This window comes from Pelecanus crispus, chromosome 2 (assembly GCF_030463565.1).
Source record: "Pelecanus crispus isolate bPelCri1 chromosome 2, bPelCri1.pri, whole genome shotgun sequence".
Lineage (NCBI taxonomy): Eukaryota > Metazoa > Chordata > Aves > Pelecaniformes > Pelecanidae > Pelecanus > Pelecanus crispus.
Window position 1 is genome coordinate 44,358,715 of NC_134644.1, and position 12,385 is coordinate 44,371,099.

The following is a 12,385-nucleotide window of genomic DNA, read 5'->3' on the forward strand; positions in this document are numbered from 1 at the left end:
AGCACAGAATATGGTAAACACGCTGTCTTTTACTGACAGGGTGCCATGCTTTATGACAGCAATTTCTGCTAATAATCCTGAAATACACTTTGGCTATTACACAAAACCTTTGGAGTTACCAGCAGCCTTGTAAGATCGCTTATATTAGTGGGGAATTTGCGGTCAGTGAAGAATTCGAGTGCTATGCATTTGTATTTGTGCCTCTCTTTGTCATTGATTCAAGTAATTTCAAGAGCTTATTCTAATTCGGGGGTAGGGGAACGATGTGAAACGTGCCTGTCCAGCCACATAGAGTCTCTGTGCTTCGATGTATACCACAGTGTGAGATAAGATTATTGCTCAGATAGAAAATAGCTTCTGCAGAAATACACCCTATTAAGTCTCGTACCAAGGGATTTAAGAGAAGTAAAGGCTTCCCTGTAGGTCTCCTACGTGCCATGTCCTCCTCGTTCTCCTCCCTGCTTATCTGGAGCAGCGTTGCCAGGGAAAGATGAAAGTGGGAGAACCAAGCCCAGGCTGGTCAGCTGCCAAGCGCTGGGGCCTCTGACTCAGAGCTTCGGCAGCTATAGGAATAATTAAAATTCGCCCTGTGCTCACTTACACTAATGTAAATCTTTTTTGTTACATCTTTAAAACAAAGTAGGATGGCTGTATGGGAAATAAATACGGTCAAGCCCAGAAAAAATACGGCTGTCGTCTTAGCTCAGCTAATCAGCTGGACTTCTGCAAGGTTTTAGTTTAGTTTAGTTTAGTTTAGGGATAAGCCTTCTCCCACCTCTGATTATTTTAAACATTAAGCATTGGTATATGTAACAGAAATATGTCAACGTGGTGGACATCTCTTTTATTTGATCCTTCAGGCAGTGTTCATTAATAGCAGCTGTGCAAATGAGCCCGTGCCGTGCGGAGTCTACCACGGGACACGTCCTGGGTTTGCTCTGAGAGGCGAAAGCGTTCGCACGCTCGCTCTCTCCGGCCGTGCTGCCGCTGCACTCTGCTGTGACAGCGCCCTTGACGCTGCCGTTACCCCAGAGGCACGTACTGACAAAACGCAGAGCATCCTCGGCGTTTTATTCGTGCGTTTTGCGTTCCTCCGTCTCCAGTTAGAGGTGTGAATCCCCATCCTGCCCTCGGAAGGCTCTTTCATCTGGGGTCAGCACGGGGTGGCTGTCGTCACACAAGTTAACTTGCCAAAACCAACACTGCCTGGGCTCGCGCAGGAGCGAGCGACGCGGTCAGCCGCGGGAAGATGGGCTTTGCAGCAGGGGATCCCCGGGATCGGGATCGGGGAAAGCGGCAGAGCCTCAGGGAAGCCTGGAGGCCAGCCGGCTGGCGAGGGAGTTCAGTGTTACGGGACATGGCAAGTAACAACAACAACCATAAAAGAAGAAAAGCTGGGTCAGCTCCTCGGGCTGCCGGCAGCCCCGCGCGCTGCTGTGCGGAGGGAGGTTCGAAGTTTGATAATCCCCTCAGGTGCGAGCTCCCAGGCTGGCAAGGCAAGCAGGGCTCCGCGGAGCCTGCAGCTGCGCGGGACACGGAGGGCTTTGCGCTGCTCTCCAGGGAACGCTCGCACGGGGCTTGCGCTCACGTAGCGGCGTTTGCTGATGCGCTGTCGCGGAAGAAAGGAAGGCACCTCAAAGCGCAGGTTACCTTCCGCCTCTTTCACCGACTCACAGCTGTGCGGGCTCGCTCACACGAGGTCCCGCGGAGACGCCTTTGTCCTCACCGAAGGCGCAACCCGGAGAAGCGCTGTCATGCAAAACTGATCCCCAAAATCAGTGAACGACGTGTACGTTTGAAGAGGTGAGATATCTTTATGATCTTGCTGGATCAGATCAGCAGTGCAATAGCATTTTATAGTTAGGTGCGTAGAGCATGCTAATTAAAGAGCGGTTTATGTGAATCTTACGGTAATGGTGGTGACCTAAGTGGTGGGAATTGCATAGAAGTTTTGATTATTTCATAACTGAAAATTAGGAGGGGAAAATTTCTGTTCTTAAATTTCTGTTCTGAAAAATACCCATAGTCAATTCAGTACATTTGTGTTGTACCAGAGAATTTTTGTGCTGCTAGAACTGAACAGACCGGAGGCTGATTTTTGGATTGTTTTGACATGACCATGTACTGCGGTTCCGTGGGTCATTTGCCGCATTGAGAAAATGCAAGAAACCTCTCATGGATTGAATTCTTCAGATCTCATTTCTTTTTTTTTTTTTTGTCCTTCCCCAGATCCTTAGAATTTGCACAAGATACACACCAGAACAAGACACCATGACCTTTTCAGATGGCCTTACCCTAAACCGAACTCAGATGCACAACGCTGGATTTGGCCCGCTGACTGATCTCGTCTTCACGTTTGCCAACCAGCTCCTGCCTTTGGAAATGGATGATACAGAAACAGGTCTCCTTAGTGCCATCTGCTTAATCTGTGGAGGTATCGTACAGCATGAACTCGGGTGCATTTGAAAAAGACAGACACGATAAGATCCTCATTTATGTTTTACTTGTTTTAGTTTATATTTTCTATAAAATATATCTATGTAGTGTTATTATATATGTTATATAAACCCCTTAACACTAAAGGTTTGGTTGCCACTGGTGATAGTTATTGGGTTTATTATTGATACATTTCTAAATGAATCAAATCATTCTGTCAAGCAACCGATCCTATTATTTGCATGATAAAGGACTGCAGGATATATCCTGCTGCATTTTTTTATAAGCAGTATATGGGTACCTGTATGAATGACCTTCGTTATGGCAAGATGGCCGTTACGCAGCTTTTACTCATCCATGTAATTGCATGCGCATGCATATAGTTACATTCACACAGAAGTCATTGCTGATAACTTTCTTTAGGAAAAAAAAAAATAGATTATACTTTGAAATTAGCGTAGTGGCACTGGTGACGTGATTGGGGGGCGGCTGATTACAACTTGAAAGGGACATTGCCAAGTAAAATCAGATAAAATCATGGTTTTAAAATCAAAAAGCCAAGTTTGAGATAATTTCCAAAATCCTCTCTAAATTTCTGTTATTTGAACCACCTAGTCTCTCTCCTCCTTTGCAAAATCTGGACTAGCAATGGAAACACACTTTGTTTAGTTGAGCCATTTTGTTGAAATACAAACTGGGTGCTACTAAAGAATGTTTAAAAAACAAGAGTTGTTCTTTGTCGACAACAGCTCTTTAGTACAAAATCATTCCGATTTTATGTGTCTCTAACCATAACCCATCAAAAGCATTGATGGGTTCTGAGATGTCATTAATATGTGACTGGTGCCTCCAGGTTTATGGGTGACATTTGTTGTCACTCAAGCTAGCACTGCCATCTGCTGATACCTGATGGTAACTCACTTCGTTTTAGTATTGATACAAAAAAGAAATTAGCTATAATCTCTTCGTATACGTAGGTAGCTTATCAATGACGCATACAAAATTAATTCTGAAATACTGTTTGCAGTAAAGTGTTTTCCCCTGGAGAGGGAGGTACAAGAGCAAACTGATAATTCTGGACCGCTCAAATAACAAACCTTTCCAGTCACTGAAGGAAAATGAATCTAAGTTTCAGAAAGCCATGGTTTATCCTGTTCCTGTGGAATACTCACTATAAAGTGGGGGTCATAAGTGGAGAGAAAGGTGAAATTCATGGGAGTTCTAAGCAAGAACATGGAGGAGCTTCTGTGATTTGGAGTTTGTAAAAAAAAAAAAAATTAAAATCATATGAGCAATATGATACTTTTCTACAGATCGCCAGGATCTTGAAGAACCAATGAAAGTGGATAAGCTTCAGGAACCATTGCTTGAAGCACTGAAAATTTATATCCGAAAGAGACGACCCAACAAGCCTCATATGTTCCCAAAGATCTTAATGAAAATCACAGATCTTCGTAGCATCAGTGCAAAAGGTACAGTGTCTCCCAATAATTCAGCAACAGTGTCAGTGTTACGCTTCAGAGGAAACCGGCCTAGAGACCCGGCTTGTTATTTTTTTAATATAGCTAAGAAAGGTCCTTGTGACCTTCCTCTTCCCTTCTTCTTTATGTAACTCCCGTGTTTAAATTGGTTCTGCTTTAAACACACGTGGTGCTACATTCTTCATGCAATTTGCAGTGAAAATGAAGTCTTGGGTATAAGTAGGTTAGCAAATCATTAGCATGAACTCTTTGTTAGTCTTTTTAAGACAAGATAAACCCCTGAATTAAACCTTTGTTAATGTTTACAAGGGGGTACGGGTCAACATGTACTTTGTATCACTAATGGCTTTCAAAAAAACAAAGTCTGTTTACAGACAGCAGAAAACACTTGTGCATCCAAAATTCCCCGAAACTGTGGTCTGATGTACTGAAGATTTAGAACCGATTTGATCCAGGATTTGGGAGAATCAGCACCTCTAATCCAAACTAACCATGCTTGCACACGGATCAGTTTTGGTTTAACATTTTGTGTAATCTTGTATGTGATTGATTGATCATGTGAAAAGCACGCAGTCTGAGCGCTATCACGTAAATTCTCTAAAGCACGGGTATGGCTGAATGCTTTCATCTCATCGGAGAGGTTCCCCGCTCAGTGCTTTGCCCCTCGAGGGGTACGGCCTGAGCGAGGGGGGAGGCCGGGCTGCTGTTGTCAGAGCAGCAGCGGCCGGTCAGCGGTGCCTCAGCTCGTTGGCAGCCTCTGTGCGCGCCTCTTCTGCCCTGCGCCGCGGCTTCGGAGGCCGTTTAGTAGGCATGGGGGCGTCGGGGAGATGGTTGGACGGAAGGTTAGAGATGGTTGGATGGAAGGTTAGAGATCCTTTCCAGTCTTAATGATTCCTAGTTTTTACTTTCCTTAAAAATAATCCAGCCACCAAGCCAGGAACCACGAAATTGCTACTCTGCCCTTAATTGGTTTAGTGGTGGACTTGGTAGTGTTAGGTTAATGGTTGGGTGGGATGATCTTAAAGGTCTTTTCCAACCTAAACGATTCTATGATTCTATGACTGTGCTCCTGGCGTTTGCGTACCCCTCTATCTCCCCAAGACCCAATTTCTGACACGTCCAGCTGTTTCATTCACCTCCAGGCTTCTGGGGAGCTGTATCAGAGATGTACCAGCCTTAATACAGAGAGTCCGAAATGCTACAGTTCATATTTTTTACAGTGGTTGATGCAGTTCCACTTTCTTACTGTGCTTAACTACAGATTTGCTACCCCTGATAGATACGCAAGCACACGAGCTTGTATGTACAGGTGCCTATGTAGCTATGGATTGGGTTTATGCTTTTGAAAAAATTACTAATTTCATTTGACGTGGTTTTTGAGAAGACTTCAGGGGAAAAAAATAGCAGTTAAATCACTCAAAGAAATACACTTGTTTTACATTAAAACCTAAACTGTTACGCTTTAAACAATATACAAGGTAAAAGATTAAGCTATAGCTATGTTTATAAAAAGAAGTGAGCAGTTTAATTGGATTGATTAGTACCAAAAGGATAACTTAGAAGGGAAACACCAGAGCTGGAAGCAAAAGTATCCTAAAAAGGAGCCATTTACCAGGTTCTCTAAAGCTTGCCCCCAAGTAAAGCATGCTCCATCCAACTGAATCTACAAAATAAACTTACAGCAGTACTGAGCTATAAAAATCTGTAAGGAGAGCCCTTTCGTTCTGCAGTTCTTGCTTGTGGGAAATCTATTTCCGCTTCCCCGCTTCTTTGCCGGGCCCTCCAGCTCCTCAGGAACACCGCTCTGTCTCTTTATGTTCAATGCACAGGAAAGGATTCCTCTTTCCATTCTGACATAAGTATTTAACTTTAATTATAGCATTAAATAGTTCATAGTTTAGTTTTACTGTAAAACTAAATCATACCAAAGGACCGGTGATGTCCTGGAGGGGTGGGTGTGTCTCAAGTTTCATTTGAAAAGATGCACATTAGAAGCTAATGACCCTTGGTGGCACGTGATCCCTGAAAGCACTTACCAAAGTAAGCATGAACTGAAAAAGACTGAGAATGTCTCCTTACGCTGGAGTTCCTTATCCAGCTACATTCTTCCGTGGCATTAGCAGTATTGTAACAGCAGCAGTAAGCGGTCGTGGGACCGCAGCAAGAGACCGTCTTCTGGGTTCTCTTATCCCAGTATTGGATTGGAAGTTTGCAAGACCTGAAAAGTTACTGCGGCTCTACACCGGAACAACCACGCAAACACTTGGTACTGCAACCGGCCTTACTCCGCAACGGCAGAAAGCGGGTATTTCACGTGGCCGAAAGCAGTTCATCAGCGCTGCTCTGACTATAAAGGTTCTTCAGCATAATTCTGCATTAATTTTTTTTTTTTTCCAACTGTAGTTCTTGCCCTTTGTGCCTAACAATTATTTAAGAGACTTTTTAATCAGCATTCACTTGGAAAGTTGGTCGTGGCCGGTGTAGATGATTTTTGAAGCTCCCCAGTTAAGGCATGAACATAGGGCTCCCTTCCACTCTGGGGTCACCGCTGTGACTGACAGCGTGCTCTCCCCAGCATGGACGTTGCAGCAGCACAAATAAGCAAAATATATCCAAAGGTTCTCGCCTCTGGAATATTTCTTTGATAATGAGACTATTTTTCTCTTTAATTTTGTTGACTTTCCTTGCCTGCCTTCGTTTGTAAAAAGCCCAGATTCCTATTCCGTTAGACTCAAATTTTTCAGATGAGCAGGCATCTATGCAATGTTAGACCAAATATTTGAACTTGGAGCTTTACGGCTATAAATTGTCTGACGTCATTGTCCTGACAAGAAAAAATCTTACTCTCATCAGCAGCAAAATATGTAAAGCACATTCATGCCTCAGTGTGGAACAGAATCTTTTACTGTATAGCCTCACTTTATTGGAGGTGTAATTCCGAAATACTCCCGTCTCTTTATGGTCCTCACCACTCAGTAGCTGCACGTTTATGAACTTACTTTCAGTCCTCCAGCTGTATCACTTGTTCACGGCAGACCGGTGTACTCACTTCGGCTGCGTTGGTGTTACTGCTGACTGGGTTAGGGCTTTCTGGGCACTGCTCGCCTCTCGCTGTAGCAACAGGAGCAGTGACCGGCGCTGCGCTACAGCTCAGGCTTTCCCCAGTAAGAGCCTTTCTTTTCACTGAGCAGTTTTGTCTGTCCAGCATTTCAAGGATTCCTGCGTTTGCAGGAACGCACTAATCGCTAAGCAGTTCCCTCCAGAGTTAAGCGCCCGGCAGGGTCTTGGCCGCTTTACAAACGCAGGCTTCCGCTCACGCAGTGCTTCCTGGGAGCACCCAGCTGATGTCGTGTGCGTGTCATGAGTGAACCGTGAGGCGTCTGCCTGTTCATACGGCCTCTCCTCTGCGCCTGCCATGTTCAAGCAGCCTTAACACATCTTAGGAGCATCAGGCACTATTGTGTGGCTTTGGGTTTTTTTCCTCTAAACTAGTATTAGTTGTTGGCTCACAGGCTGAACAGTCAGGATTGGTGTAGTAAATTTTGTTTGATTCTACGCATGCTAGCCTGCAAAGCTGTCTCTATATAAAAATACCCCTTGACAGTGCAGAAACCTTTAACAGCTTCAGTAAATCAGAGGTAAACAGCATTAGTGTTTCTGTGTACTCCTGTGGTTAATTAGCACAAGAGAAGACACCTGAAAACTAGAGGACGCAGCTTCACAAAAACAATATCCATTTGCCTGAATTTGTTCTTTTATGAACCAATGGTTTGTTAAATTCTGATTCTTATTTCAGAGTTTTCTATGGGAAGGAATGTTCTGACTTACATCGCTGCAGTTCTCTTACAGGATTCGCCTCACCTAGTTAACACAAATCAGGCAGAATTTTTGTCATTCTGTAGTCTTTGCAGATCCAGTACAGATTAAAAACTGTAAAGTGTATTCCAATTTATAAAGACAGGCATCTACATGATCACAGTTGAATTTACTTTTTCAGTATTGGTTAATACCGTTTTGGTTCCTTCTATGAAAAGAAGCAGTTCATCCAATTTACCTGTACTGTAGCATCAGTTGGGATGTCATAATTTTAAATGAATTTGCTAAGGAGTATTCATCTAACTCCTTTTTCTTGCAATGAACAAAGTAGTTCACTTAGAAAATTTGTATGCAAGAAGTACGGAAGGAGACACCAAATGCTTTAAAATAACGTACCCTGAAATGACTACTGACGATGCTAACAACACGGGAATTGTACGAATCCCACTAACGGAAAGGGCTTTTTGTTTTCTTTTTAAAGGTGCAGAACGCGTCATTACATTGAAAATGGAGATTCCTGGATCCATGCCACCTCTTATTCAGGAAATGTTGGAGAACTCTGAAGGACATGAACCACTGACACCAACCTCAAATGGAAATACTGCCGAACACAGTCCTAGTATCTCACCTAGTTCAGTGGATAACAGCAGTGTCAGCCAATCCCCTATGGTGCAATAAGACATTTTCCAGCTACTTCAGACATTCCTAATACCTTATGTACAGGGATGAAAAGCAAGAAAAACATTTTTACTGCTGCTTAGTTTCTGGACTTAATATATATCTATATATGTGTATATATATATAGATAAAAACTCAACAAGGACCAAGAAATTTTCATATGTATCGATATATACTCCTTGCTGTTTAAACTCTTAAACTAGAAAATGCAAACTTTTGAAACTCTAAATCAGCCATTTCATGCAAAAAAATAGTTAAGCTTCTGTTTTCTCCTCTGAACATTCAAGATCGCATGGTGACAAGACAGATCTCAAACTTCAAATTCGGGTTGCATTTCTGATGACTTTGTACATACAAATGTATGGCTGTACTTTCTATACTGGATGTTTGGTGCTTTCCTTTTGTCTGTCATACCTAAACCGATCAACACACCACCCACCTGAAATGGACTACTGTACACATCCAGAAAAGGAAGTTTAAAGGACCGTCTGATTTAGTTTAATACGAAAACTTGTCTTTGATGCCCTCAGTTTGCATCTCCTTCCTTGTAAAAAGTATACAAAAATTCACTGCGCTAGCAGACAAGACATCAGTATCGGCATCAACTGGCAGCTCAGTTATTCCGATGTCATTTGTTCCACTGTTAATGTCACTTTAAAATTTAAAGAAGTGGTTCCTTACCTGGCAGTGACCTAGCTACACAATTAACTACTACATTTCTCCAGTCCTGATTGATAGCCTCCAAGGCAGAAACGCTTTTCAGTGTTACCATGTTTTTGTTTACTTGTTCACAAGCCATTAGGGAAACTTGATGGGGTGATAACCAGCAGACTCATTTACAGCTTTTGAATGGGTGAGTCTAGGGTATTTCCTTAAGAATCAGCCACCAGGAATTAGCTGGGTTAGCCAGCCTTCCAGGTGCTAGGGAAGTACAGCTAGGACTTCCGGAAACACAAGGAGAGAATCTGCCTTCTTGGCCTTGTTAAATCACCATGAAGCAGAGTGAAAACTGTGGTAGAATGGTTAACAGATTTAAAGTGTCAGTTTCTTAGGTTTCATTTAAAGCACTAGTGGATTTTTTTTTTTTTATATATTCTAGCAAGTCTGTGATGTACTTTCACTGGCTCTGTTTGTACATTGAGATTGTTTAACAATGCTTTCTATGTTCATATACTGTTTACCTTTTTCCATGGAGTCTCCTGGCAAAGAATAAAATATATTTATTTTAAAAAAAAAACCCAACTGTGTATAAGTAGTCCCTCTAGTCCCAATTTTACACACACACGGTAGTTTTCCATTTTTTAATGTTTAAACTTCATTTCAAAAAGCAGGTTTGCTGTTTGCAACCATGACAATTAAAATGTGCTTTAGCACAGCTGTCTAGAACATCTCTACAAGCCAGTCAGACAAATACATGACATTTCAATGAGTAAAAAAGAGCATAAAACTGTAGGTGTAAGAACAAAATGTTAAAATGCCTACACACAATAATAAAAACCATCAATTACATTATCACATAAAATAAGTCAAATGTACAAAAGTTTGCGACAGAAGGGACAAAAGGACAACACAAGATATTTGTTGGAAAACATTTGTGTGCTCTTTGGGCACTTAATTAAACATATCAAAATCATCATCTTCATCAGACTCTGCAAAATATTTAACTTCTTTTCTAGCCCGGCCTGTCCGTGGCTTTGGGGCGGCTTCAGAGGCAAAGCCTGACTGAAAGATTTCCACATCGGAATCCTGGTCAAAAGCGGCCTTCTTGGATTTCTTTAGAAAAGAAAAGACAAATCAGTTGTGATGCTGTGTACGTTTTCCCTTTTAATATTCAGAATTGAAGGAAATGTTCTCTAATATCTAATTTCTAAATACACCTAAACCCCCATTATCGTATTGGCAACCTACCATAGAACATGCACCTGTTATGTAAAGTAGTCCCTTAGGTTCTTTTTACAAGGAGAGAAGAGCATAGATGGAACTGACCTTGCTTGGTGTTGCCTTAAGTGTTTTCTTCCCAGGGTTGTATTCACCTTCATTTTCTGAACTGGATGCTTTCCTTTTCTTTGCCCCTCTACCTTTTCCTAGGTGAGAAAACATGATTTAACTTTGTTTTTTTTGTTTTTGTGGTGTTTTTTTTTTTTTAAACTCCAGAGTTCAACAAACTGAAAAAAACCCCGGTGAAATTACTTTAGTATATCTACATGTTAAAGTTCAAATTTAGTTTACAACTCAAGCTTCTTCACGACAGCAGTAAAATACAATATATTTTCTCAGTTTTAAATCTTTTATACTTCTTCCAACATTACCATTCACACTAGCAAGTCAAGCTGTTGGTTCAAGACAGGAACAAACTTCATTAGATCAATGACTTCTAGACTTCTGAAGCACTGCAAGTCCTCAGTCACCTTCTGTACTGATTCCACAGCACTAATTCACCTTTACTATTTAGTAAATTTACTGTTAACGTCAACTATCAACACTGGCACATCCTTTACAGACTCCAATTAGACCGCTTAGTGTGCTGTGTTGTGAGGACTCTGACAACTAACTGAGATACCAAAGAATTGGTTAAAAAAAAAAAACCCCAAAAAAAACCCCACACACCAGAAATATGCTACTTACTAGAATTACTACCAGAATTTTACTGTCTTGTAAAAAACTGAGATGAAAGAAAATAAGCAGTATCCAGTAGAACTGATAAACAAAAAAAAAGCAGGGGGGGGGTCTGGAGCTATTAAATACATTCCCAACAGTGAAGGTCAGATAAAAAAGTTCGTGCATTGTTTGTCAAGAAAGTCAGTCAGTACACTATATTTGTCACAGAAAAGGCTCATGGCCGAGTAATCTACTAGTGATAAATTTACTAATAAATCAATGTGGTTCTAATTTTAGAGACACTAGTTCTGCTTCCTCATAAAAAAGATTGTCAACCTGTGTTACAGAAAGCACAGACCTGAGTGTTGAGCAGCACAGCACTACCACTCTTACCTTTGGGTGCTGCAGTCTTCTTTGGAATGCCAAATTCTGAATCTGAGTCAGAGTTTACAGTTTCCACCTTCCTGGCCTTAGGAGCTCTTTTAGGTTTAGGGGGCACATCTAGTTTTGCTGTTAGAAGTTAGAGATACTAAATATGTTAAAATTCACATATTGGTTAGAAGTATTAAATTTTATTAGATACTCCAATTACAGCATAAATGGCAGATATTAAAATGAGATATTAAAACAAGATGAGAGGTTTCTGCACTTGGCAAAAACATACTTCAGCTTTTATGCAAAAACTGCGTGGAATAAACAGGAGGTTTCCTTTGTCATACTTTGAGATGTATCAGTGTATTCAGTAAGTTCCAGAGTTTTTGATTAAATACTTTTTCATCTTTTTGAGCACAAAACAGGTTACCAGTAACTAAAGCAGCAACAGAAGTTCTCCAAGCTGGATACTTTAAAGACATTTGGATACATTACAGTGATTACAGATACAGCTTGCTGCTTGTGACATTTTTGCCTTCACAGTGGTACAGCACCAGGAGAACCTTCCCCATGATTACTGCAGGAGTTTGAGAGACAGTGCATCTGACTGTGACATTGTTTTCTGTCAACCTCAGTGAAAAGGAACTTCAGAAAAAGCAGAAAGGACAGGAAGGGGACTTATCTGTGGATTTCTCTTTAAGAATTTTAATTACTGCCACGCAACTAGTCTTGCCATCTTTAAAAGACAGTCATTGGTATGTTCACGCAATGGGTGACAAGGGAGAGAATCAAAGAATCATTTAGGCTAAAAAGACCCTTAAGATCATGGGATAATGTGTTCTGTGTGCTTACAGACAAGTCAGTCTTTTGCAGAACCCTCAGATACACTACTGACCTACACTCTATCAGCCATGAATACCTCAGAGATGATGAGACACATGTAAAAACACTCCAGCTACCAGGAATGTGGACATTTGTGAGAACTCAAGCTTTCATTTAGAGGA

At 41.5% G+C, this 12,385-nt stretch overlaps 2 protein-coding genes across 5 annotated transcripts in view; one reads left to right on the plus strand and one right to left on the minus strand.

The window, feature by feature from the left end:
• RARB (retinoic acid receptor beta) overlaps positions 1-8,411 on the plus strand; it is a 196,591-nt gene extending 188,180 nt beyond the window's left edge. For 3 of the 4 annotated variants that reach the window (XM_075704724.1, XM_075704725.1, XM_075704726.1), the window contains 3 exons: positions 2,230-2,434; positions 3,750-3,908; positions 8,215-8,411. In XM_075704724.1, coding sequence (XP_075560839.1) covers positions 2,230-2,434; positions 3,750-3,908; positions 8,215-8,411 — 561 coding nt within the window. The remainder of the gene's footprint in view (positions 1-2,229; positions 2,435-3,749; positions 3,909-8,214) is intronic. The other variant, XM_075704728.1, reaches the window with a different exon arrangement.
• Positions 8,412-9,711: 1,300 nt separating this feature from the next.
• TOP2B (DNA topoisomerase II beta) overlaps positions 9,712-12,385 on the minus strand; it is a 68,797-nt gene continuing 66,123 nt past the window's right edge. The window contains exons 34-36 of the mRNA XM_075704999.1: positions 11,403-11,519; positions 10,398-10,495; positions 9,712-10,184 (exon numbers count right to left, since the gene is read on the minus strand). Of these exons, the coding sequence (XP_075561114.1) occupies positions 10,023-10,184; positions 10,398-10,495; positions 11,403-11,519 (377 nt within the window). The 3' untranslated portion in view covers positions 9,712-10,022. The remainder of the gene's footprint in view (positions 10,185-10,397; positions 10,496-11,402; positions 11,520-12,385) is intronic.